Source organism: Ornithorhynchus anatinus, chromosome 21 (assembly GCF_004115215.2).
Source record: "Ornithorhynchus anatinus isolate Pmale09 chromosome 21, mOrnAna1.pri.v4, whole genome shotgun sequence".
NCBI lineage: Eukaryota > Metazoa > Chordata > Mammalia > Monotremata > Ornithorhynchidae > Ornithorhynchus > Ornithorhynchus anatinus.
Window position 1 is genome coordinate 19,145,564 of NC_041748.1, and position 26,427 is coordinate 19,171,990.

The window sequence follows — 26,427 nt, forward strand, 5'->3', positions numbered from 1 at the left end:
ATTCCTGCAATTCTAACGGGGAGAATTTGGAATCATTCATTCATTCCATCGTATTTATTCAGCGCTTACTGTGTGCAGAGCACTGTACTAAGCACTTGGAAAGTACAATTTGGCAACAAATAAAGACAATCCCTACTCAACAGTGGGTTCACAGTCTAGAAGGGAGAGACAGACAACAAAACAAAACAAGGAGACAGGCATCAATAGCATCAATATAAATAAATAGAATTATAGATATATATACCTCAATAATAAAATATATAGAATAATAAATACGTACATAGATATACAAGTGCTATGGAGCAGGGAGGGGAGTCGGGGCGATGGGGAGGGGAGGAGGAGAAGAGGATAAGGGGGTCTCAGTCTGGGAATCATCTCACCAAAGACAGGAAAGGGACCACCAGGTCAAATAATGCTATTGTCTGCTTAGTACAGTTCTAGAGAAGCAGCATGGCTTAGTGGCAAGAGCATGGGCTTGGGAGTCAGGGGTCGTGGGTTCTATTCCCAGCTCTGCCACTTATCAGCTGTGTGACTTTCAGTGAGTCACTTCACTTCTCTGGGCCTCTGTTACCCCATCTGTAAAATAGGGATTAAGATTGTGAGCCCCACGTGGGACAACCTGATTACCTTGTATCTACCCCAGAGCTTAGAATAGAACTTGGCACATAGTAAGCTTGGCACAAATACCAACATTATTATTATTATTATTATGATCATTATTCTGAGCACACAGAAAGTACTCAACAGATACTCTTGGTTAAAGAATGAATAAAAGCCTAATGCCATTTCTTTGTAACCATGTCTCTTTCTACCATAATTCTGAAGTTAATCTAAGCAGACACAGGTCTCCTAAGTGGAACTGGTAATAACACAGAGCTGAAGGATCGGAATAGACATTCTGGAGTGCAGAATTTTGGCTTTCCTTCCACCTCCCCTAATTCCATATTCCCAAATCCTACGTAGTGGACGGAGCATAAAATGTGAGTATTGACCACCCCTGCCAGCATGTAGCACAATGCAGTTTCACAGACTAGGGAGAAATCATTTTTAAATACCTTTATAAGTTTTATAAGACATAAGGCCTTTCAGAAAGGAGGGATGAAAAATAAACACTGCATGGTGGGAAGAGTTTGACTGGTTCTGAGTTCTCTCAGTCCCTAGATGAATGACTCTTTATTTTCCTCTAAAGGTCAAACTCTGCATGCAGGGAAAGGATCTTCAAATAAACTTTAGGATTGTGCTGTGTCTAAAGATTTAGTTCACGGGCCATGATTGTTATGGCCAAGCCAGAGTAGTGGCTCTGGGCAACCTTTGTGGTTGCCAACAATCTAAAACCGTGCTGGGCTGAAGGGATCATGTGATTTGACTGCCACCAATCAATTCATCAGCTGCATTTATCAAGTGCAAAATGCTGATCCAAGTACTTGGGAGAGTGTAACAATCAAAAGTGAAGCATGTTCTCTGCCCTCAAGGAGCTTACAATCTGATAGGGGAGATAGGAAGACATAAATTACCACTAGACTCACTATCCAGCCCCTACTTCACTGGAGCCTTGACCTGGCATATAGTAGTAATAGTATTTATTAAGTGTTTACTGTATGCCGAGCACTGTATTAAGTGCTGGGAAAGAGTATATGTGAGAATTAGGCAGAGACCTTGTCCCTAATGGGGCTCACAATTGATGAATGTGCCAGTTTTGGGGTTCCTGAGATATGGACATGAAGAGGGTAGTCCTCCCTGTTTATATCTGACTGATGATCACTCTCCCCACTTCAAAGCCTTATTGAAGGCACATCTGCTCCAAAAGGCCTTCCCCTCATTTCCTCTTCTCCCACTCACTTCTATGATGCTCTTACATTTGAATTTGCTCCCTTTATTCACCCCTCCCTCAGCCTCACAGCACTTATGTCCATATCAGTCAACTGCAAGTTCACTGTGGGCAAGGAACAAGTCTACCAATTCTGTTATATTGTACTCTCCCAACCACTTAGTACAGTGTTTTAATCACAATGAGCCCTCAATAAATGCAAATGATTGATTGACTGATTCCTGGGTAGTCAGGAGACACAAACGCACAAGAACCCACACATGTGGTAAAAAAAAAAAGTCCCTGCCCATCTATACTAGCTCAACCCAAGAGGGTTTTTTTCAGTCTTTATGTGCCAGTGAGCCAGAAAAAACTGGTATGGAATCCTCCTAAGGTTAAGTTCAGTGCTTGGCACAGAGTAAGCACTTAAATACTAATTATTAGTAGTAGTATTAAGTAGCTAAAGGGTGAGGTATTATTAGGGCCTCAAAGACATGAGGATTCTGGAAAATCTGCTATTAGTGAACATTTCGAGGTATTTAAGAAGCTCTGTTATGCTACGGATCCTACTGAACTCAAGCACCTGGCCAATCAATCACAAGGACAGGCTCCACCTGAGCCTGTCTTCATCCCCTGGGCTGAAGAAACACAATCCTTCAAGCAATCCCTTAAGCCCTCTACTATGACTATACATTTGGTATTTGGTAAGTGCTTACTATGTGTCAAGCACTGCTCTAAACGCTGGGGTAGATACAAGCTAATCACACAGTCCCTGTTCCACATGGGGCTTACAGATGGAGAAGCTGAGGCACAGAGAAGTAACTTGCCCAAGATCACACAGCAGACAAGTAGTGGAGGGGGGATTAGAACCTAGGTCCTTCTGACTCAATTAGGCTGCACCCACCTGGTTCTCCACTCAGTGTCCAGCCCTTGGACCTTCCTTCCATGGGTCAGGTCTTGGTGTAAGATTCATTCATTGTATCGTATTTATTGAGCACTTACTATGTGCAGAGCATTGTACTAAGTGCTTGGGAAAATATGATACAGCAATAAGAAGAGGCAATCCGTGCCCACAATGAGCGGGGAAAGTGTCTACCAATTCTACTGTATTGTACTCTCCTAAGCGCTAAATACACGGCTCTGCATACTTTAAGCACTCAATAAATGCCATTGGTTGATTGACTAAAGAGGCTTGTAGACTGAGATGACTGGGGCATCTGTTTCTTGAAGATCCCCAACTCTTCCTGGATTCGGCTTCATCTTCAAAGCCCCTTTGAAATCTCAGCACCTCCTGGAGGTCTCTCCCAATTAATATCTAATCTCCCCTTGAATCCCCCAAATGCCACTCCACTGCAGCAGCTGAAACTGTCTCCTTAAATACTTTCAATTTCCCACAGAACTCATGTGCTTCCTCCTTAGTCTATTTTCAGTGTACTTTAGTTTACTTTTAGTGTATTTTAGTTTACTTGCCTCCTCCACCCACAACCACCACCACCTCATTAGACTGTAAATTCCTTGAGGGCAGGGATTCTGTCTACTAATCCTATTGAACTCTCCTAAGTACTGAATACAAAAGTACTGTTGATTGATTATTAAGGCTACTTGAATCCTTCCCTAGATTCTTGTCTGCCTCCTTTAAGCTCCTCAGGTGTTACAAGGAGGGAGGGGAGGCTTGTCTGGGAGATTTGTGTTGGTTTTCCAGGTCTTTAACTGGCAAGTGAAAGTCACTTTTTTATCTTCTTTTGAGACAATGGGTTGCCTGTTCTCTCTACCCCTCTCTCTCTCAGTCTCTTTCTCCCTTAGTCTGAGTCTCCTAGAGCCCACTAGCCAAGGAGTGCTGCATGGTGAACTGAGGAGGAAATACACAAGCCAGGACAGAATTCTCAATTTAAAGATACAGTGAAACTCAGACTGCCTAGGCCCTGAAAATCAAAAATGTCACCTTCCAAAACAACATGATGCTATGGTACAGGTTTAAGTCAGGGAGATGGTAGTATGAAAAGAGAGGAAGGGAGGGGAAATCCATGAAACACTTTTCATAAGTAAATGCATATCATTGTTATAAACTGTTATTTTTTTACATAATTTGGATAAGAAGTATTGGAATGAGAAGAAAATGGGTACCACAGTGTGACCCTGACCGGCTTAATGCAATAGACTCTGCCAGGAATGCTGTTTTATTCAGTGGCAGGAGAGTGGTACAACCCTATTATCAATCCCTCACTGGCATTGCAAAGGGAACTAATTGCAAGAATTTAAAATTTATTATTAGAAATGGTTTTTACACTGAGCAGTCAGGGATCTGCCAGAGAAACAAATACAGTAGTTCATTTCAAATTTCAGCCATAAGAAAATTTAAGGTTTTTAATTTTCCACAGCCTTCTCAAATTTCACCCACTATGATAAAAATTATGTACTGCTTGAATTATTTTCAATCAACTTTCTCCTAATCACTTAATTTTCTCCTGAAACAATTGCCCGCCTCAACATGACTTTTGCAAAGCATGAAGAGTTGCTGGGATGAAGCTAGTGTGCTGAGGAACAAATGCCAATATGTATTCTCCAAATTAATCAATGAAGAAATTATGAGGAACTACTGCCAGCCTACTCACCGTACCTTGATCTTGTCTAGTTCACGACTGACGCCTTGCCCACTTTTTAAAAAATGGTACTTGTTAAGCACTATGAGCTAGTCACTGTACTAAAAGCTGGGGTAGGTACAAGCTCATCAGTTTGGACAGAGTCCTTGACCTATGTGGGAATCACAGTCTTGATCCCCATTTTACAGAGAAGGTAATCAAGGCATAGAGAAGTTGTGACTTGCCCAAGGTCACCCAGCAGGCAAGTGGTAGAGCCAGGATTAGAACTCCCAGGCCTGTGATCTTTCACCTTTTCTGGCCTGGAACTCCCTCCCCTTTTATACTCAATAGTCCACAGTCACCCCACCTTCAAAGTCAGCATAAAATCACATCTCTTCCAAGAGTCCTTCTCTAAGAACCTTAATTTTTTTCCAGTGGTATTTTTAATATTTATTAAACATTTACTATGTGCCAGGCACTGTACTAAGGGACACAGTCCATGTCCCACATGGGCCTCATTCTTAATCCCCATTTTACAAATGCGGTAACTGAGGCACAGAGAAGGGAAGTGACTTGTCCAATGTCACACAGACAAGTAGCAGACTGGCGATTAGAACCCAGGTCCTTCTGAGTCCTAGGCCCATGCTCTGTCCACTAACCTACACTGCTCCACTCTCCTTTCTGTGTCATCTATGCACTTGAATCTGAATCTCTTAAGCACTTGCTTTTCATCCCACCCTCAGCCCCGTAACATTTATAATAATAATTATGGTATTTGTTAAGTGCTTACTAGGTTCCAGGCACTGTACTAAGAACTTATGTATATATCCTTACACTTTGCCTTTTTCCCTATCTATGAAGCAGCGTGGCTTAGTGGAAAGAGGTCATGGGTTCTAATTCCGCCTCTGCCACTTGTCAGCTGTGTGACCGTGGGCTAGTCACTTAACTTCTCTGTGCCTCAGTTACCTCATCTCTAAAATGGGGATGAAGACTGTGAGCCCCAAATGGGACAACCTGTTTACCTTGTATCTACCCCGGCGCTTAGAACAGTGCTTGGCACATAGTAAGCGCTTAACAAATACCATCATCATTATTATATTGTTATTATTATTATTAAAAGATGATCGGGGCATTTGTTAAGTTCATAACATATGTCTGTTTGTTCTTATAGGGTACCCTCCCCAGCGCTTAGTCCAGTGCTCTGCACACAATAAGCGCTCAATAAGAGAAGCAGCGTGGCTCAAGAGCCCGGGCTTGAGAGTCAGAGGTCATGGGTTCTAATCCCAGCTCTGCCGCTTGTCAGCTGTGTGACTTGGGGCAGGTCACTTCGCTTCTCTGGGCCTCAGTTCCCTCATCTGTAAAATGGGGATTAAAACTGTGAGCCCGTGGGGCAACCTGATCACCTTGTATCGCCCCAGCGCTTAGAACAGTGCTTTGCACATAGTAAGCACTGAGCAAATGCCATCCTTATTATTATTACTCGTGCTCTCTGAGGCGGGGGCGACGCCTCAATGGCGGGCCCGCACCACAGTCACAGGCCCAGAGGCCTCCTCAGGCCTCCTCAGGCCTCCAGCGTGGTTCAGTGGCAAGAGCCCGGCTTGGGAGTCAGAGGTCATGGGTTCCAATCCCGCCTCTGCCACTTATCAGCTGTGGGACTGTGGGCAAGTCACTTCACTGGGCCTCAAGTTCCCTCATCTGTCAAAGGGGGATTAACTGTGAGCCTCAGGGGGGGGCCAACCTGATGACCCCGGATCCCCCCTACACATAGTAAGCGCTGAACTAATATCCCCCATTTATCTATCTTTTTTAATTTCCATTTTCCTCAGGCGTCGGCCGTGAGGAGGCGGTGGGCGGGGCCAGAGGCTGCCCTCCCTCCCCGCGCCCGCACGGCGCAGGCGCCGCCGCCACCCAGGGGACGGGACTGCGCAGGCGCCGTGGCAGGCGGCGGTGGCGGCGAGTGAGGGACGATGGTGCTGATTAAGGAATTGTGAGTGGCGGGGGTCGGGTGGGCGCGCGCGCGCGGCCCCACTGGGGTCAACCCCCCCCTTGCCCCCTCCCGGCGCGTGGGTGGGTAGTGGTACCTTCCCCCTGTCGCCCCCCACTGGCGGGACCGCGTCCTTTCCGCGCCCGGCCTCTCCGGGGTGCGCGCGCACCTCGTGCGCGCCCCCCCCCCCGCCTTAACCCCCCGACTGCGGCTGCGCGGAAGGCCCTCCCTGACCCCCTCTGCCCCCCCCCAAGGCCCTGGAGCCTAATCCCCAACACCCCAACTCTCTCCTCTGCCCCTCTGTTCCCCGTTTTCCAGACGATTATAGACCGAGGCCTCGATGGGACGTGGACTGCGCCCAACCCGTTGAGCTCCAGGCCCCAGCGCTTAGCACAATAATAATAATGGTGGTATTTGTTAAGCGCTTACTCTGGTCGTGGGTTCTGATCCCGCCACTTATAATAATGATGGCATCTGTTAAGCGCTTACTGTGTGCAAGGCATTGTTCTAAGCGCTGGGAGGGTACAAGGTGATCAGGTCGTCCCACGTGGGGCTCACTGTCTTCATCCCCATTTGGCAGATGAGGTCACTGAGGCACCGAGAAGTGAAGTGACTCGCCCGAAGTCACACAGCTGACAAGCGGCGGAGCTGGGATTAGAACCCATGACCTCTGACTCCTAAGGCCAGGCTCTTTCCACTGAGCCACTCTTACCAGAAGCAATGTGGCAAGAGCCCGGGCTTGGCAGTCAGAGGTGGTGGGTTCTGATCCCGCCCCCGCCACTTATAATACTGATGGCATCTGTTAAGTGCTTACTATATGCAAGGCACTGTTCTAAGCACTGGGGGTATACAAGGTGATCAGGTTGTCCCATGTGGGGCTCACAGTCTTCATCCCCATTTTGCAGATGAGGTAATTGAGGCACAGAGAAGTGAAGTGACTTGCCCAAAGTCACACAGCTGCCAAGCCGGGATTCAAAACCATGACCTCTGACTGCCCAGCCCGTGCAGGGCCTCGGTTACCTCATCTGTAAAATGGGGATTGAGACTGGGAGCCCCATGGGGGGATTGTGTCCAACTTGATTACCTTGTATCGTTTCCAGTGCTCAGAACAGTGCTTGGCACATAGTAAGTGCTTAGATACTATAATTATTATTACCATTAAAGAAACACAAAAGAGAACAATAATAACGTCCAGGAAAATACCATCAGGATGTTTGGCAGGAAGAACAGGGTCGGGCCCTGCCTAGTAGCTGCTGGAAGCTTTGAAGAGAGAAATCACTGAGGCACCACTGCTAGTTTTGACCCTTTCACAGGAAATTTAGAACAACCCCAAATTCTCCAATCACTGTAGTGGCAAGATCAATTTCGCCACCTTATTCACCCTCTCTTTTGTCACCTATGGACTTGGGTCTGTAACCCCTTAAGTAGTTTGTTACCTCATCCACAAAGAACTTATGCACATATCCTTAAACTCTGTTGCTATTCTTAGTTGTAACTTATTTTAATGTTTGGCTCCCCTCCACTAGACCGTAAGTTCCTAGAGGCCACAGTTCCTGTCTGCCAACTTTAATGAGTTGTTCTCCCCCAAATGCTTACTACAGTATTCTCCCAACAGTAAGCTCTCAGTATCATTGATTGATTGAGACCTGGTTAGGACCCCTGGATATGCACCTTGCTCGCACTGTGCCCCTGGGCAAGTCACTTGACTTCCCTGTGTCTGTTTTCTCATCCCCAAAGTAGGATTAAATAACTGGGCTTCACCTTCCCTGTGGGCTGTCAGGAGAAAAGGCAAAAGTGCCAAAGGAAGCCAGCAAATTCTATAAGATGCCTTCAGGATATTTGGCGAGGTGAACGGACTCATGATTAGTTTTGGGCCAAGGTTTTGAGGGAAATCACCTCAAAGACCATATGGTATACAGCGTACAAGTGGTGGAGCTGAAATTGGAACCCAGATCTCTTGACTCCCAGCCTTTGATGTTTCCACCAGGTCATGGTACTACTTCTGCTTTGCATGACGTATGTAAATACCCCTATACTCTTTCCCCTCTCTGCAGTTTATTTTAATGCCTATCTTCCCCTGTAGACTGCAAGGTCCTTGTGGACCTGGATCACTAATATCAATTTTGTTGTGTTGTACTTTTCCAAGCACTTAGTGCAGTGTTCTGCACATCGTAGGTGCTCAGTAAATACTACCGATTGATCGATAGAGCAGAGAGACAGATAGTCGAGCCCCTTGCTGTTCAGTGGACCCCCAGCAATGGAGCAGGTAAGACTAGAAACTTCAACAGCTTTTGCCTTCACCCTGCTGGAGCTGAAAGGTGGTAATAGAGTTTAGTGTAATGGTAGTGGCTAGGATTTGTATTCTTCTTGGCTAGGTAACTACAGCAGCAGCTGGAGAACCTCGTCTGGTCTGGCCTGTCTGCATAATAATAATAAATAATAATAGTAGTATTAAGTACTTATTCTGTGCTAGGAGCTTTACTAAGCGCTGGGGTAGGTATAAGCTAATAAGGTTGGATAGAATCCACATCCCACGTGAGGCTCACAGCCCAAATACCCATTTTACAGATGAGGGAACTGAGGCCCAGTGAAGTGACTTGCCCAGGGTCACACAGCAGACAGGTGGCAGAGCTGCGATTAGAACCCAGGTCTCTCTGACTCTCAGGCCCAGGCTCTGTCCGTTTGTCCTCGCTGCTTCTAGTTGGACTTCCTGGGGTGTGGTTGCCTCTGCCAGAAGCCCAGCAAGAAGTGTAGGAGTGGGGAAAAACAGTGGCCCTCTGGTCAGAGTTATATGCCCTATGTGTTCCTTTGTGCTAATTCTCTCCTGAGACTTGTAGTTTATGCCCCTGATTGGGTCTAAGGAAGTGGTGATCCCATTTCTTATTTACACACACACATACACACACACACATAAAAGGATAATTATTTAGGATCTCATGGTTCCTTTTGAAAAGTGCTATGTAAAAATTAGTCAGTTTGGTATTATTGCCATTATTTTAGTGCATTACTGGACAGTGCCTTTGGGTCATTTTAAAGTGCTTTAGAATCAAATTGGATGCAGATTTTGCCCAAATACGTGAAATCTGAGATGAAATGTGGGGAAATGTATTATACCAGTAGTTCCTTTCCATAGCAGTGTGGCTCAGTGGAAAGATCACGATCTTGGGAATCAGAGGTCATGAGTTTGAATTCCGGTTCTGCCACTTGTCAGCTGTGTGACTGTGGGCAAGTCACTTAACTTCTCTGTGCCTCAGTTACCTCATCTGTAAAATGGGGATTAACTGTGAGCCTCACGTGGGACAACCTGATTACCCTGTATCTACCCCAGCGCTTAGAACAGTGCTCGGCACATAGTAAGCGCTTAACAAATACCAACATTATTATTATTATTATATTGGAGATCCCTCACAGTGTAGTGCACTTTACTAATGGAATTGGGATAGAGAAGTGGGCGCAAGATCTTCACTTTCCAAGGCCTTCATTGCAATTCATAGAGCCCTGTCTACGCTAGTGTTAGAGATATGCAAGTTGAACAGATTGCCAGCAATATGCAGATGGTGGAGTCTCTGGAAACAACAGACAAGCACAGGGTCCAGTTAATTTGGGCCTGAAAATGGGCACCAAGTAATTGATTGTAGTTCTGGTGGTTCACCCTGCCTAACTCACACCCTCTTGCCCCCAGGGTGTCGGAACTAAATGAGCCAGTAGGCAGGCAGCGGTGTAAGAGGTTGTAAAGTGACCCAAGAGTAAGTGTAAAGACAAGTGTAAGACATTGTAAAGTGACCCAGAACCCAGTTGTTGCTAAAGTGACCACAGCATAGTACTGTTGCTGTAGAGTAGCCACAGAGACCAGCTGGAGGCTGCCAGGGGTCTTTGCCGCCCAAGTTAGCCAGCTATTTTCAGGATTTCTGTTTGGCCTGGCCACCACTAAAGACATTCAAGATAGTTCTTTGGTCAGAAACCTTCAGTATTGGTGACTTTACCATTTCAGTCAGTAAGGGAAGCAGCGTGGCTTAGTGGCAAGAGCACAGGCTTGGGAATCAGAGATCGTGGGTTCTAATCCCGACTCTGCCACTTGTCAGCTGTGTGATCTTGGGCAAGTCACTCAACTTCTCTGTGCCTCAGTTCCCTCATCTGTAAAATGGGGATGAAGACTGTGAGCCCCACATGGGACAATCTGATTATCTTGTATCTTTCCCAGTGCTTAGAACACTATTTGGCACGTAGTAAGTGCTTAACAAATACTAAAAAAAAAAGTGTTGTTGGTTGAGCATGTACTGTGTAGAGCCCTGTAGTAAGTGCTTGGGAAACAACAATAAAGTTGTAATTTACCTGTTTTGGGGTTTTTTTATGGTTTTTTTTTAGCGTTTACTATGTACCAGACACTGTTTTAAGCACTGGGGTAGATACAAGGTAATCAGGCTGGGAACAGTCTCTGTCTCTCATGGGGCTTCCAGCTGAGGTAACTGAGACCCAGTGAAGTAACTTGCCCAAGGTCACACATCCGACAAAGGGCGAGAGCTGGGATTAGAACCCAGGTCCTTCTGATTCCCAGGCTCAATCTACTAGGCCATGCTGTTTCATTTCCCTTCTCCCCCATAACCATGTTGGCATGGAGTGGATTGGATTTGGCATGAGGACTAATAATATGCACATCAAATAGGTGGGGAATTTTAGTCAGGTGGGATTTGAGAAGGAGATGATCCTTACCAAATCAAGGAAGACTTTCTCCAAAGAGTCTCTCAGTTGACTATGAATGTTGAAATGAATATAGCAAAGTCATTTCATGGAGGCCAGTATTTCTCAATCTTTATTCATCCAGTGACTCTCTCAAAGGCTTCCAAGAGCCCCCACATCACTTCTTCACATTTCCCTCCCAAAAGTCTTACAAGAGTGGATTGGAATAGTACCAACATAAAATAGCCATTTGGACCTGTGCAGATCCGTTATGCATGGCATCTCAGCAGATCCTAAAGACTTGAGGAAGGAATACAGTGAGAGAAGTGCAGCATGGCCTAGTAGATAGAACATGTGCCCGGGAGTCAAAAGGACCTGGGTTCTAATCCCAGCTCCGCCTCTTGTCTCCTGTGTGAAGTGGACAGGTCACTTCACTTCTCTGAGCTTCAGTTTTGTCATCTGTAAAATGGGGATTAAGACTGTGAGCAGATCCAGGAGGATCGCTAACTCCTTGTGTAGCCTGGAATGTTTGCTGGCTGTCCCCACTGTAGACTCTGTTGCCTCCCTGTTTCCCTCAGCCCGCTGAGAGTCCCAAATCCTAATTTCACAAATCTCGAGGGTCAGAGGGGACACAGTCAGTTCAGGCCAAGCTAAGGTCAGGGCGTGGCCTGCAGGTAATCAGGTTGGAACAGGACAAATGGCTTGGGCAAGAGTTGAAGAGATGAGAAGAGTGAGATAGGAAGAGGACTTTGTAGCCCCAGGTGAGGGGTTTGTGTCTAATATGAAGAAGGACCGGAACCTCTCGTAGGGTTTTAAGGGTGCTGTCTTTTGGGTCTGGGTGACAAACAAGAAAATGGGAAGAAACTTTGGATGGGAAGGCTGATGAAGAGGGTCTTGAAATGATTCAGGGGAGAGATGACCAACTTCCAGGATGGGAAAGGAGCTCAGTCGAGGAGGCAAAGAAGGTGGCTGAAGGTACTACTCTATCAGTCAGTGCCTTTTATTGAGAACTTACTGCGGGCAGAGCTTTGTACTAAGTGCTTGGGACAGCACAATACAACTGAGTTGGCAGCCACAACTCCTTCCCACAAAAGAGCCACCCAAAACCCATCCTCCCTCTGTCTTTCCCATCGCTATAGACAACACCGCTATCCCTCTTTCCTCAAAAGCCTGTAATCTTGACATTATCCTTGATTCATCTCTTTCATTCTATCTACGTATTCAGTCTGTTGCCAAATCCTTGACAATATGGCTAAAATCTGCCTCTTTTTTCCTTTCAAACTGTTATTATGCTGATCAAAGCACTTATCCTATCCTGCCTTGACTACTGCATCAGTCTCCTCACTGACCTCCCTGCCTCTTTTCTCTCTCCTCTGCAGTCCATACTTCACTCTGCTGCCTGGATCATTTTTCTAAAAAAAACAAAAATCAGTCCACGTCTCCCCACTCCTCAGGAACCTCCAGTTGTTGCTCATTCACCTCTGCATCAAACAGAAATTTACCATTGGCTTAAAAACACTCAAATCATCTTACTCCTTCCTACCTTACCTCACTAATTTTCTACTACAGCCCTGCCCTCACACATCTAACACCAACCCACACAATGTGCCTTGATCTCATCTATCCCGATGATAACTCCGTGCCCAGATTCTCCGTCTTGCCTGGAACTCCTTCCCGCTTCATATAAGCCAGACTACTATCCTCTCCACCTTCAAAGCCCTGTGAAAATTACATCTCCTCCAAGAGGCTTATCCTGACTATCCTCATCTCCCCTACTCCCTCTCGAATCTATACCCTGTATCCCATCCTCAGCCCTACAGCATCAGTGGCATTTACTGAGCACCTGCTGTGTGCAAAGCACTGTACCAGGTGCTTGGGAGAGTACAATACAACAGAGTTAGTAGACATGTTCCCTTCCCACAACAAGCTTATGTCCCTATCTGTAGTTTATTGTCTGTCTCCCCAGCTAGACTCTCTTCCTTAAGAGCAGGGAATGAGTCTACCAATATATTTTTGGTATATATATATATATATTTTTTAATAGAATAGTTAAATGCTTACTATGTGTTAGGCGCTGTTTTGAGTGCTGGGGTAGGAAAAAAGTAATCAGGTTGGACTCGGTCCATGTCCACGTGGGGCACGCAGTCTTAATCCTCATTTTACAGATGAAGTAACTTAGGCACAAAGAAGTAAAGTGACTTGCCCATGCCCACTCAACAGACAAGTGGTGGAGCTGGGATTAGACCCAAGTCCTTCTGATGCCCGGGCTTTATCCACTAGGTCACGATGCTGCTCTCCCAAGCACTTAGTAAGATGCTCTCCACACAGTAAGTGCTCGGTAAATACCACTGATTGATAGATGAAAGGGCTAGCCAAAGGTCCAGGTTATTATGCAGTACCTTGTGAATGAGAGGTGTGTGCTGCTAGCTGGGAGGAGGGGAGAGATTTTAATAAAGCCCTTTAAAAATGATTCTGAAAATGATGTAATTGCTTTCTTAGTCATCCTGTCTGTTTCTACATCAGTCTGTTCATGAATTGTTTGCAGATAAAATGTAAAAAAATCAACCAAAGTCTTGAGACTTGAACATGGCAGCAAATCCCTCTTTCCTTGTTTTTTATCTTAAAGAATCTCTGAGCTCCTGTCCTCGTGTTCTGTAGATACACTAAGGACCTTTAACGTTACTAAAATAAAGCCTTGGAATTCAGATGATAATAGTAATAATTGTGGTATTTGTTAAGCACTGAACTAAGGGCTGGGGTAGATTCAAGATAATCAGGTTGGAAACAGTTATTGCCCCACATGGGGCTCACAGTCTAAGAGGAAGAACAGATATCGAAACCCCATTTTACAGAGAGGGAAACTTAGGCACAGAGACACTGCCCAAGATCATACAACAGGAAGGTAGTGGAGCTGGGTTTAGAACCCAGGTCTTCTGACTCCCAGGCCCATGCTCTTTCCTTTAGGTCATGCTGCTTCCCAATCAGTCAACCAATTAATGGTATTTACTGAGCGCGTGCTATGTGCAGCGCTCTGTACTGAGTGCTTGGGAGAGGACTATACAACATAGTAGGTAGCCATGATCCCTTCCCATAATGAGTTTACAGTCTACAGGATTGTAACTGAAGTCCAAGTAACTAAATCTATTTTGTGAACAACTCCATGCTTGTTTTAGTGAAATAGAACAACAAACCTTATAGCAAAATCCTTACGTACAGTTGATCCACAGTCCTATGAATAGTTGAGTTGTGTCACCCTAAATATCTTTAGTGAGTCGGGCAGTCAGTTGTATTTATTGAACGCTTAATGTATGCAGAGCACTATAGTAAGCCCTTGGAGGAGTACAATAGAACAATATAACAGACACATTCCGTGCCCACAACAAGCTTACAGTGTAGAGGGAGAGACAGATATTAATACAAATAAATAAATTACAGATCTATGCAATATACAGGTTATAAAGTGAAGCCCTTTAGGTTGGTCGTTATCTTGGATATACAATAAACTCATTAGTAGCATTATATTGATATGCTTTTTTTTCTTACAGCCGTGTGGTTTTACCATGCTCAGTTCAAGAGGTAAGTCCTTTTTGCCTTTATCTACCTTCATGTTTTAGTTATCTTTTTACTTGCACTATGCATCTTCCACTGTATTTCAGTCTATGGTTGTATTTTGACTTTTACTGTGCGTCCAGGTATAGGAGGACAGAATAAGAGGCAGAGGTTGGAGAGGGAGTCACACTTTAGCAGTTGTGCACTGTGCTTTCTCCCAGTATCCCTGGGCAAAAATCTTGGCCTTTTGATCTCTAACCGAAGTTAAAAAAATTTCAGTTTTTCCCTCCACTTCAGTTTCCCTGCTGAACTTGCACATGCTCCATCTCTTGCATGCCATTATGAAGAGAAAGTGCAAAGGATTTGCAAATGTATAATAATAATTAATAATTGTGTCATTTCTTAAGCATTTTGAGCAGCAGGTTGGCCTAGTGGAAAGAGTGCCGGCCTGGGAATCAGAGGGCCTCGGTTCTAATCCCGGCTCTGCTGTTTGTCTGCTGGGTGACTGTGGGCAAGTCACTTTACTTCTCTGGGCTTCAGTTACCTCATCTGTAAAATGGGGATTAAGACTGAGCCCTCTGTGGGAGTGGACTTTGTCCAACCTGGTCGTCTTGTATCTATCCCAACACTGCTTATAATGTCTGACACAAAGTAAGCATTGAAATACCATCTAAAGGAAAAAAAAAAGCACTTTGTGTCAGAGCACCTGTCCTAAGGTCTGGTGGAACAGCACAAAAGACTATTTCTATTTTATGAAACTGTGGAAAGAAATAACCCCTTCCTGAGTCACTCAAGTTCCTACAGAAACTTCCTTTCTTGGCCTGGTCCATTTGAGAGATGGGGTGGAACAGGGGGTAGACTCTCAAGCTGCAAGCCCGTTTACCAGTTTAATAATTCCTAAAATTATCCTCAGCTCCAGACTGTTCATTGACACCTCATTTTCCTTGATCAAATTACTTCATGTCCACTGCAAGGTTTTTGAATAACTAAGCCCTTTTAGAAAGAAAACTGCCAAAGCTTTGTTTTTTTTAAATGGTATCAAAGCGCTTACTATGTGCCAGGCTCTGTATTAAGCACTGGGGTAGATACAGAGTTTTTCTTTGACTACAAGTGGATTCTAAAAACTTTACAGTTTTAGTTTGCTCTTAGGAAGTAATCATGCCACATCTGAACAAAGAATAAGTACTGGAGAAAAATACATTCAATTTTGAACAGGGAGGCACTCTGTAAAGAGTCTAACTACTTGCTTAGCGTCTTCCCTGATGAGAGTTATGTTTTCTCTTTGGCTCTGCAGTTCCTTTGCAATCCAGTCTAAAAGGGACAGAGTTTTGCAGCCAAAGTTAGTTCAAGCTCTCTCCCCTAGGCTTTTTCCCATTTCATTTCTTTTCAGGGCAAGTAGGAAGCAAGACAATTGGAAGGGAGAACTGAACCTGAAAGACTGTTTTAAATGCGTAGAACTTGAATAGGAATATTCATATTTCTCCTGTTGCTATCATTTATTGCTATCACTTATTGTTGTTCAGATAGCTTAACAAAGTCTTTCAGAAGTTGTCCTTAGACTTAACAATGAAGAGCAAAATAAACTATTGATAGCACATCTGTTTTTTGAAAAATATGAATAATTAGAACCCTGTAATCCTTCAATTTTTTTTGATGTGTATTGGCTTCTACTTTTGTTGGAGTTTTCGAGTCTTTAAAATTTTAAATCTCATGTCAACATTTAGAAGATTCTTAAAACTGCAGATTTTTGCAACAATTTATATTTAAGATTGAATTTATGTACTTTCTAAAAATCTCAGTATCAGGTTGGGCAACTTTACTCCGTGGCAGAAGCTAGTAAGAATGAAACCGGAGGTGGAGAAGGAATTGAAGTATTAAAGAATGAGCCTTATGAGAAGGATGGTGAAAAGGGACAGTATACACACAAAATTTATCACTTGAAAAGGTAAGCAGAGTATTTTGCTTTCATTATTGTTATCTATAGTCATTGTGCTACTGTATGACCACCCAGCTTATTGTTTGGACTATTAATCAGCCAGGACCATCAACTGAACACCTAATATGTGACGCGCACTATACTAAATCATTGCTTTTGGAAGAGTACAAAAAAGTAGTCAGATGACACATTCCCTGCCCTCCAGGAGCTTACAGTTTAACTGAGAGACAGACACTTAAGTACATTACAGCTAGGGGAAATAATAGGGGACATAAGATATATATATATATATATATATATATATGAGTAGTAACTTCATTCAGGCACCAGTCAGTTGTATTTATTGAGTGCTTACTGTGTGCACAGCACTGTATTAAGTGCTTGGAAGAGTAAAACACAACAATAAACAGACACATTCCCCACCTACAATGAGCTTACGGTCTCTGGGGGGAGACAAGACAATATACATAAATTATAAATATTTACGTATTTACAAATATATATACAAATATTTGGAGAAGGCTTCCTGAAGGAAATGGAATCTCAAAAGGGCTTTGGAGATGGGACGAGCTGTGATCTATCGGATGTGCAGCTGGGGAGGGAGACTGAGGCAGAGGGGACACCGTAAGTCAGTGGTCAGTAGCAGGAGAGATCAAGACATACTGAGTAAGTTAGCATGAGGGGAACAAAGAGTATGAGCTGGAATGGAGTGGGGGAAAATAGTGGTTAAGTAGGAGGGATGTGGCTGGTTGAGTGCCTGAAAGCCAATAGCAGTAGTTTTTGCTTCTTATCAAGACGAGTGGGCAACCAGAGCTTTTAGGGAAGTGAGGAGATGTTCCCACACTGGTTTCAGAAAATCACCCAGGCAGTAGAGGGAAGTAAGGACTGGAGAAGAGACTGCAAGCCACCAAGCCAGCAGGAAGCTGATGCAGTAGTCAAGCCGGGATCTGACAAGTGCCTGGAGCGATGTGGGAGCTGCTTAGATAGAGACACAGGGATGGATTCTGAAAATGTGGAGGAAGAACCCACAGATTTTGGCGACAGGGAGGAGTCAAGGGTCATGCCGAAGTTGTGGGCTAGAGAGACGGAGAGCAGCATGGTGGTGGTATTTGGAGCGAGATCGAGGCAGAGGAGAAGGTTGGTTGGGGGAGACAAGGTGTTCAGTTGGACATGCCAAGCTTGAGATGCCAGTGGAACCTCCACATTCATCAGTCAGTCCACGGTATTTGAGTACTTACCGTTTGCAGAGCACTGTATTAAGCACTTGACAGAGTACAGTACAGTGAAGATGGCAGACATGTTCCCTGCCTTCAAGGAGTATACAATGCAGAGTTTAATGTTGAGATGTCCCAGGGGTGAGAGATGTGAAGGCATCCAAACTGTTGGCTTTTACGAGAGTGCTTAGAGTGCACTCGAAATACATTGAGGCACCATCAGGCTTTTGTTTCCTCAAGGTCACGTTCCCGCAGACTCATCCTAGCCCTGCCTTTTACAGGAAGGCAGGTGCTGGCTTTCTCAAGCTAAGCCACCCCCCTCCCCACCCCCTGCCATGACAATATCTCTCAGTTACTCTTGGAGCAAAGGTCAGCCTGCCGGTGCCGTGTTCCATTTCCTTTCCTTACCTTCCGGAAGGAACTTCTCCAAATGATCCGTCAAACTCATTTCCGACCAGATCTGCTTTGCCTATCGAAAGGACAAACTAAAATTTGACTGTAATCTTCAGTGGCTTCCAAGGAAGATGTTTGGTCAATTCTGTATATGCCATGTGGTGGAATTTTGGCTAATCTTTGCAGAGCGTTTTAAGATTCTTTAGATGAAACAGGAGTGGTAAAGTTGTTACTTAGGGGAAGATTCATTTTCAGTGCACAATTCTCTCATTCGGTACCACCCTTTTTCTCTACCGAACTCGGAAGCGGCTTATGTTGGCTTGATGGAAATTCTCTGAGCTAGTAGTTCATTGGCTCCATGATTATCCCAAAACCAATGCCTCAGTGACCTCATCTGTAAAATGGGGATTGACTGTGAGCCCCATGTGGGACATACACTCTGTCCAACCTGATTACTTTGTATCTACCCCAACAGTGCCTGGAACATAGTAAATGCTAAAGAAATATCATAAAAAAAGCCCCACTCCCATTCTCTCTCAGAATACAGCACTGTTTGAGAATCTTGCCAGCTCTAATAACAACCCCTTTCTCACTCTCTGCTAATCAATTCAGTTCAATTCATTCATATTTATTCAGCACCTACTGTGTGTAGAGCAGTGTAATAAGCACCTGGGAGAATATAATATAACAATAAACAGATACATTTCTTGCCCACAGTAAGCTTAAAGTCTAGAGGGAGAGACAGACATAAATAGAAATAAGTAAGTTACAGATATAATAAATTACATATATGACACAACCATTGCATTTGAATCCCCAACTAGGTTGGTTTTTGCCTTCTCATCCAAAGTAAATGGCTTAACTTGAATTTTCCTAACTTTGGTGGATGGAAAACATCTCCAGGACGTTTATGGAAGCTGTATATTCCTACATGTGTCTGAGAGAGGAGAGAAGGAGGGAGTTCAAATTTGAAGACCCCATTACTGACAAAGAAGGTCACCTATCAGCAGGGGTGTGGCTGAAAAGGCCAGTGGAAGACAGTCCCCTGTGGCATTTTTAGGTTTAGTGTTCTCAGCTGCTGGCATTCAAGGTTTTTTTTCCCCCTCGCCTCTATGTACCCAGTAGTCACCTCACCATTTTTTTTTGTTTGTTTCTTGAAACCAGCTACATATAATGCTGAGAAAGGAAAGCTGCCTGCCTGCAAATTCCTCAAGACATCCTTTAATCCGTTTATGAAAGAGAATACACTCTATCTTTCCTAAATAGATTAAAAGAAGTCTTAGTATAAGCCATTTATTTTACTAAAAAGACTGAGGCGAGAACAGGGCACAGTATGCTTTCGAGAAGTCACTGTTTCCTCTACACTTTCATGGGAAAGTACTTTTGAGCTGCAGAGTCTCTCCTACTCCACCTACGTATCTGTCAGTTGGATTCATTGAGTGCTTACTGTGTGCAGAGCACTGTTCTAAGAGACTGGGAGAACACAACAGAAATAGTTCCCCGCTCAAAATGACGTTACAGTCTCAACTCTCCTCCTGTTCTCTGTCTCACGTTATTGGAGCTTGAGAAGCAGCACAACCTAGTGGATAGAGTCTGGGCCTGGAAGTTGGAAGGACCTGGTTTCTAATCTTAACTCTGCCACTTGTCCACTGTGTGATGTTAGGCAAGTGACTTCATTTCTCTGCGCCTCAGTTACCTCATCTGGAAAATGGGGATTAAGACTGTGAGCCTCACATGGGACAACCTGATTACCTTGCATCGACTCCTGCATTTAGTACAACGTCTGGCACATGGTAATCACTCAGGTACCATTAAAAGCAACAACAAAAAAACTGGCCTCCCGTCTCTTGCCCTCCCCCACCCCAGCCAACAGACTACAATCCTCTCACTACTCAGAGTCCATCTCCTCCGAAATGCTAATCCCAGCATCCCAAGTTACAAAAACCCATCAGCCAATTTTAGGGCTTATAGATCTACTTAAGCCCATCCTCAGCACTTACCTGTATATGATTTTTGCAATTATTTATTTTGATTCCTCTGTAAATAATTTTATGAATGTCTTCCCCATTATAGAGAAAACCCCTTTGGTCAGGGAAGAATGGATCACTTGCTTGTTTCAAACTTTTCCCAGTGCTCAGTGCAGTGCATTCCACCCAGTGGGTGCTCAGAAATGCTGTTTCCTCTACTACTGCTATTACCCCAAAGCAATATGGGTTGTGTTTGTTCCCAAGGAACAGAAGAGGGTGCTAGCTAAATACTTGCAATGTGTAAAAGCTTGTAAAACACCTTTTCCATATCGAGGGTGTGAATTTGAAGTAGTTTCAAAATATTCTTCAATTTTTGTTCCAAATCAATCACGAACAAATCCATCTTTTTCTCCGTTAAAACAACCATGTAGCCATCTGCAGGGAGCCTCATAAAAACATGTTCACACTCAAAATGAGCAGTCTTAATTACTAGAAAGAAGTCAGATTGGTTCTATAATGCATCACGTTTATAGCCTCGAGCTCAACTTCTGGCATCTGCGACCCTAAGAAAATATTGGTGGATGAAAATTGCTTGTTTTCGAATTGTACAATTAGGAATTGGGAAGAGTGATTGCTATCTTGCCTATCATCGGCTGTGCCGGAAACGACCCAGAGTTCGTCCTTCTGTGATGTGCCCAATTTAGTTACCACGATTCAGGGCGTGAAATCAAACTCTATAACCTAAAACATCTCCTATTGGAAATGTTATTCTGATATATATTCTGATGCTTCTTGTTTATTTCAAACCTTTACTCTCGATTATGACTTGTTTACCACTCTTATATTGACTTGCTTTCATTTTTGGCGTTTTCAGTTATTTTGGGAGTTTCACAATGTCCTCGGTTAGCCGAGTTAAACATAGCTATTTTAACCTTTCCTCATAAGGCAGTCTCTTAATCATCTTGGCTGCTCTTTCTTGAACTTTCTCTATTTGGATTTCCTTATGCTGGTGGGTTTAGAACTGAGGAAGAATTAGTTAATAGCCTTTTCTCAGCTCATGTCTAATGATGAAAGGCATAGCTATCTATATATATAGATAGCTATGCCTTTTATATGGGGCAGGGGAAAGAGAGAGACACAGAGAGACTACTTTTAGAGAGGTGATTTTTGGGTGTGAGGATTAGCCTGTGCCCCTTGGCTTCCCTTTCTGCTTCCTTTGCTCATTCGCCTCTCCCGATTTTTGTGTGAAGAGAAAGAAAAGGAAGTGAGACTCACATCACGTCGCTTGGCAACTGTGGTTAAAAAGTTGAAGGGAGGAGGAGGAAGAGAAGGATGTTAAAGCCCTGCTTAACTGGGATTTGGAGATTATTTATGGATTTACCTTGCTATCCATTCCTAAGGATTATAATCAGTGGTATTTATTGAGCGCTATGTTCAGAACACTGTTCTAAGTGCTTGGAAGAGTACAGTACAGCAGAATTAGCAGAAACGTTCCCTGCCCATAATGATCTTACTGTCTAGAGGTGATCTTACAGTAAGGTATCTTTCGTCATGCAAGCCTGTCTCTGGTTATCTTAGTTCCATCTATATTATATGGTAGCAGAATGCTTCTTGGTTCAGGTGCAAAGGCTATTTTCTAAAGATATGCAAGGGCTCTTATCACTGCTTTGTACTGCCACGCTTTGGCAGCCAATATTACTACCCTTTATCTAGACAACTGGCTAATTAAGACACTCCTAGACGAGGGCAAAAGTTGAATGTACCGCACCAGGGTGCAGAAGTCCCATATGACATATTACTGTTTCCCAAGTTTCCATTTCGCCTCAACAGTGGTTACAGTCAAATTGCTCTTGCCTAGGAATTTGACCTCTCTGAAGATCCAGCAGTGGGCATATTTTTTCCACCTGAGGAGATATTTGAGAGGGATAGGGTTATTAATAATACTATATTAGCATTGCCAATGTATTCTTAACTCTCCAGCCAAAAATATTCCCATCTGTGCAGCCGAAAAGCTAGCCATTTTCCAAGATCCCTGAACTTGATCTTCATCCGACTTCCTGCTGGATATAAAGTTTGAATTTACTAACACCTGAGATCGTGATCCTGGGGACTGGAGTCCGGAGGGGACTCCTCCAGAACCTAAAACGTTAGGTTATTTGGCCCTGTGCTGTTCCTCGCACAAGGCTTAAAAGAACAAATCTACTTGTTATAAAATGAGATCCTTTTTGTATACATGGGACAAAAGAATTAAACCTTTGTGGTCCCTACAGCTCCTGGGTAGGTTGAAACTTGGGGTGGTCACCAGTCAGGAGACCAGAGCCTGCCAGCAAATGAGGGTTCTGACTTGTGTGCTTCTCAGGCCCTGAGTCAGGGGAGGGGAACTGTGGGAATATGCATCTTTGGCTATAAAAGTCCCACCCACCCTGGTGGGCTCCCTGAAAACAGAACAGAAAATGCACAATTTGGGTGGAATCCATTGGTTTCTAATACCAACCTTCTCATTGTACCTTGCTTGTTCTGGTCTATCTTTCCGCTGACCTCTCCTCACATCCTCCATGTGGCCTGGAACGCCCTCCCTCTTCACTACAACTACTCTCCCCTCCTTCAAAGCCTTATTGAAGGCCCATCTCCTCCAAGAGGCCTTCTTGACTAAACCCTCTTTTCCTTTTCTCCCACTCCTTTTTGCCTCATCTTGATTTGGTCCCTTTTATCACCCCCACTCAAGCTCCACAACATTTATGTATATATCTGTAATTTATTTATTGATATTAAAGTCTGTCTCCCCCTCTAAGCTGTAATCTCACTGTGGCCAGGGAATGCATCTCTTGCATCGTACTCTGTCAAGTGCTTAGTTCAGTATATTGTACATAGCAAGCGCTCAATAAATATAATGGATTGATTGATTGGATAGGAAAGCCTTCCAAAGCATGTTGGGGTAGGGAAGCTCTCCGATTTTGTAGTCTTGAGCTCCCCACTGGGTCTGACTTGGGGCTCCTTGAAACCACGTGGCTTCTTACACCAGAAATGGGGCCTCGGAGGTGATGAGATCCTGAGGCCTGGATCGTTCTTGGAGTCAGGCTATTACCACTGGGTGTGTCTGCTGGCTCTGGGGTGCCAGCCTTCTTCCACACGCCCCGGATTCCCACACTTGTGCAAGCTTACAGAGGAATGTTGCCCTTAAAATGCCTTCTGCCCCTTTTTTTCGGCTTTAGCTGTCTCATGCTGTTGTGGAGGCTGAATCTGCCCCCTGCAGAATGATTTCAGTCTACCGAGGGCTGCTCGAAGGACTGAAGTGGTGAGGGTGTAAGCTCGTTGTGGACACGGTGCGATTCTGCCAACTCCTTTGGATCGTAGACAGTCAATTGTATTTATTGAGTGCTTACTTTGTGCAGAGCATTGTACTAAGGGCTTGGAAGAGTACAATAGAACAATATAACAGACACATTCCCTGCCCCCAAAAAGCTTCCAGTCTACAAGGGGAGACAGACCTTAAAAGAAATGAATGAATTACAAGATGTGTACGTAAGTGCTGCGAGGGGGGATAACTAAAAGGAGCAAGTCAGGCTGATGCAGAAGGGAGAAGGAATAGAGGAAAAGAGGGCTTAATCAGGGAAGGCCTCTTGGAGGAGATGTGTCTTCAATAAGGCTTTGAGAGGGGGAGAGTAATCATCTGACAGGTTTGAGGAGGAAGGGTGTTCGAGACCAGAGCCTCTCCCAAGCACTTAGTACAGTGCTCTGCACACAGTAAGCATTCAGTAAATCATCAATGATGATGATATTGATGATGGGTGGACCCTGTTATTTTTATTATTGGTGGATGGACCCAAACCCCTGCCTCACTTTTCAGTTTGCTGCCTGACAGGGAGCAGTTGGTCCAGGAGGTTTAGGAGGCAGGAGTTAGGCTATGCGAGAGCTGCTGGGAATTGCATCTCTAGGGCCGCCTCGACCTCAGACAGGCCACCCTGAGCCCCAGACGTTGCTTCCTCTAACCTATTTGGCTATACGTCGCAGGACACCAAGCTCCTCAAAGACCCCCAAGAGGTTATGGACTAATATCACATGCAGACTGTACAGCTAGCCTAGGGCTGATGCTGAAGAGAGACTCTTGGGTGATGTGATTTTAAAATCATGGCCAGAAAGCAAAATCTGGCAAGCAGTTGCTTGTCATGCTCTTAATATTTCCCAGGGGAGATTTCCCGTCTTTCTTAAAAGCATTTTCCAAGCTCAGAGCATCTCGTGAATGGTCAGTAGGTCACAACAAATCACCACACTTTTAGACTGTGAGCCCATTGTTGGGCAGGGATTGTCTCTATCTGTTGCTGAATTCTACATTCCAAACGTTTAATACAGTGCTTTGCACATAGTAAGCTCTCAATAAATATGATTAAATGAATGAATATACTATGCGATATGGGGCAAGCATTGTCACTTTAAAAATAAGCATTTTTTTAAAATGTGGGTAAGCTTACCCCTCAAGTGCACAAATTACCTGGACCTAGAGTTCTGCTTGCTGATTACCTGCCTGTAACCTAGGACAGACTATAGGTCAAAACCTTAATTTTGTATTAGAAAAATCCTTTTCCCCTTTGTGTAATGTGTTTTGTCTGTCTCCCTCTTTAGACTCCAAGTTTCTGGTGGACAAGGATCTGTTGTATTGTACTCTCCTAAGCACTTAGTACCGTGCCCTGCATACAAAAAGCACTCAGTAAATATCATTAGTTGCCACTAGGTCAACTAATAAAACCACTGTCCTCTAGGCAGTGATGTGGAAACAAAAAATCTTGTTGTTGTCCAGTTGCTAGATGTAACCCTTTTTGGATTGTTGATTTCTCTATTATGAACATTTCTTTAATATGAACAAGTAAAATTGATAAACAGACTTTCAAGTTATGCCTAGTAGGTTTGATAAAACCAAACAAAAAAAATACTAAAAAAAATTCTTAACTCATGTGATTCCTTATCCTTATTCCTCTATCTCGTCTATGTCACCACCGGCCTCTGGCCCACATTCTGCCTCCAGCCTGGAACGCCCTCCCTCTTCATATTTGAAAGACAATCACTCTCCCCCTGTTTGAAGTCTTATTGAAGGCACATCTCCTCCAAGAGGTTTTTCCTAAGTCCTCTTTTCCTTTTCTTCCACTCCCTTGTGCATCACCTTGCCTTGCTCCCTTTATTCATGCCCCCTCCCAGCTACACAACACTTATGTCCATATCCATAATTTATTTCTATTAATATCTGTCTCCCCCAGTAGATGTAAGCTTGTTGTGGACAGGGAATGTGACTTTTGTATTGTCATATCGTACTCTCTCAAACACTTAGCACCGTGCTCTGTGCACAGTAAGTGCTCAGTAAGTACAATTGATTGATAAGTGATGGGTTTGTATGTAGACAAAGGGACTGTGGCCTAATGCGTCAATTTAGAGGATGGCTACTTTCACAATTCCTATTTATACCTACCCCCACACCCATCTCAGACCCTGACACTACATCTCACTCTCCGTTGTTGACTGCACTTCTGCTCCTGCAAGGTCATCACCCCCGCCCCCAACTTCCCCTGATATACTGGGAACTGAAGCAGATGTGTGTACTAGGAGGTGTGCTATCCAGTCTTTGCTTAGAGGTGGCTAACTCATAAGCTCAACCCCAGGCAGTTTTCAGATCCAAGTCCCATCAGATATAAACCCAGCGTCTTCCAGCCTCAGTGCGCTTCCCATGCAGAAATGTAATTTCAGGACCCTCAAAATTATCCACAATTAACGTCCAAATAGAAAATTGAAAACTGGCCCGCCCAACTTTCTCCCTGATAAAAGCATGCCCACAGCCCTGAGTGAATTTAGGAACCGCTCAGTTTGCAAAAGGCAGCAAGGATGTCCCCAGCAGTTGAACCAGACCTATTCAAAAATGGCCAGAACGTATGTGTCAACTCTGTACACGGTATCCCAAGCTCTTAGTATGGTACTCTGCACATAGTAAGCATTCAATAAATATTGATCGATTGACTTCCACGGGCACTAAAGCAGTATCCATTCTTCTTGAGGGATATCGTGTGGTTCTACGAAGAGCCTGGTGATCTTAGAGCTGTTTTTTTTCTTTACAAAGCCCAAGAGATTCTAGGAGTAGAGTGGGCAGGATGAGGAGAAACAGTCCTGAAACCATCTTCACAATAACTAAAGCCCCTGGAAAACCTACAGGCCTCCATATCCTCATTGGATGAATCAGAGTCAGCAGATACTGCAGCGTTATTTTAATTGGCCTATAGATAAGAATAAATGAATAGATAATACCCCAGATTCCCGGCACCCCACAATATGGCCCACCCA

The 26,427-nt window shown here is 44.2% G+C and overlaps 1 protein-coding gene across 2 annotated transcripts in view; it reads left to right on the forward strand.

Moving 5' to 3' along the window:
* The first annotated feature begins 6,295 nt into the window (after positions 1–6,295).
* PITPNB (phosphatidylinositol transfer protein beta) overlaps positions 6,296–26,427 on the forward strand; it is a 73,762-nt gene continuing 53,630 nt past the window's right edge. For both annotated transcript variants that reach the window (XM_001508729.5, XM_007667529.2), the window contains exons 1-3: positions 6,296–6,373; positions 14,593–14,623; positions 16,396–16,541. In XM_001508729.5, coding sequence (XP_001508779.3) covers positions 6,354–6,373; positions 14,593–14,623; positions 16,396–16,541 — 197 coding nt within the window. In that variant the 5' untranslated portion in view covers positions 6,296–6,353. The remainder of the gene's footprint in view (positions 6,374–14,592; positions 14,624–16,395; positions 16,542–26,427) is intronic.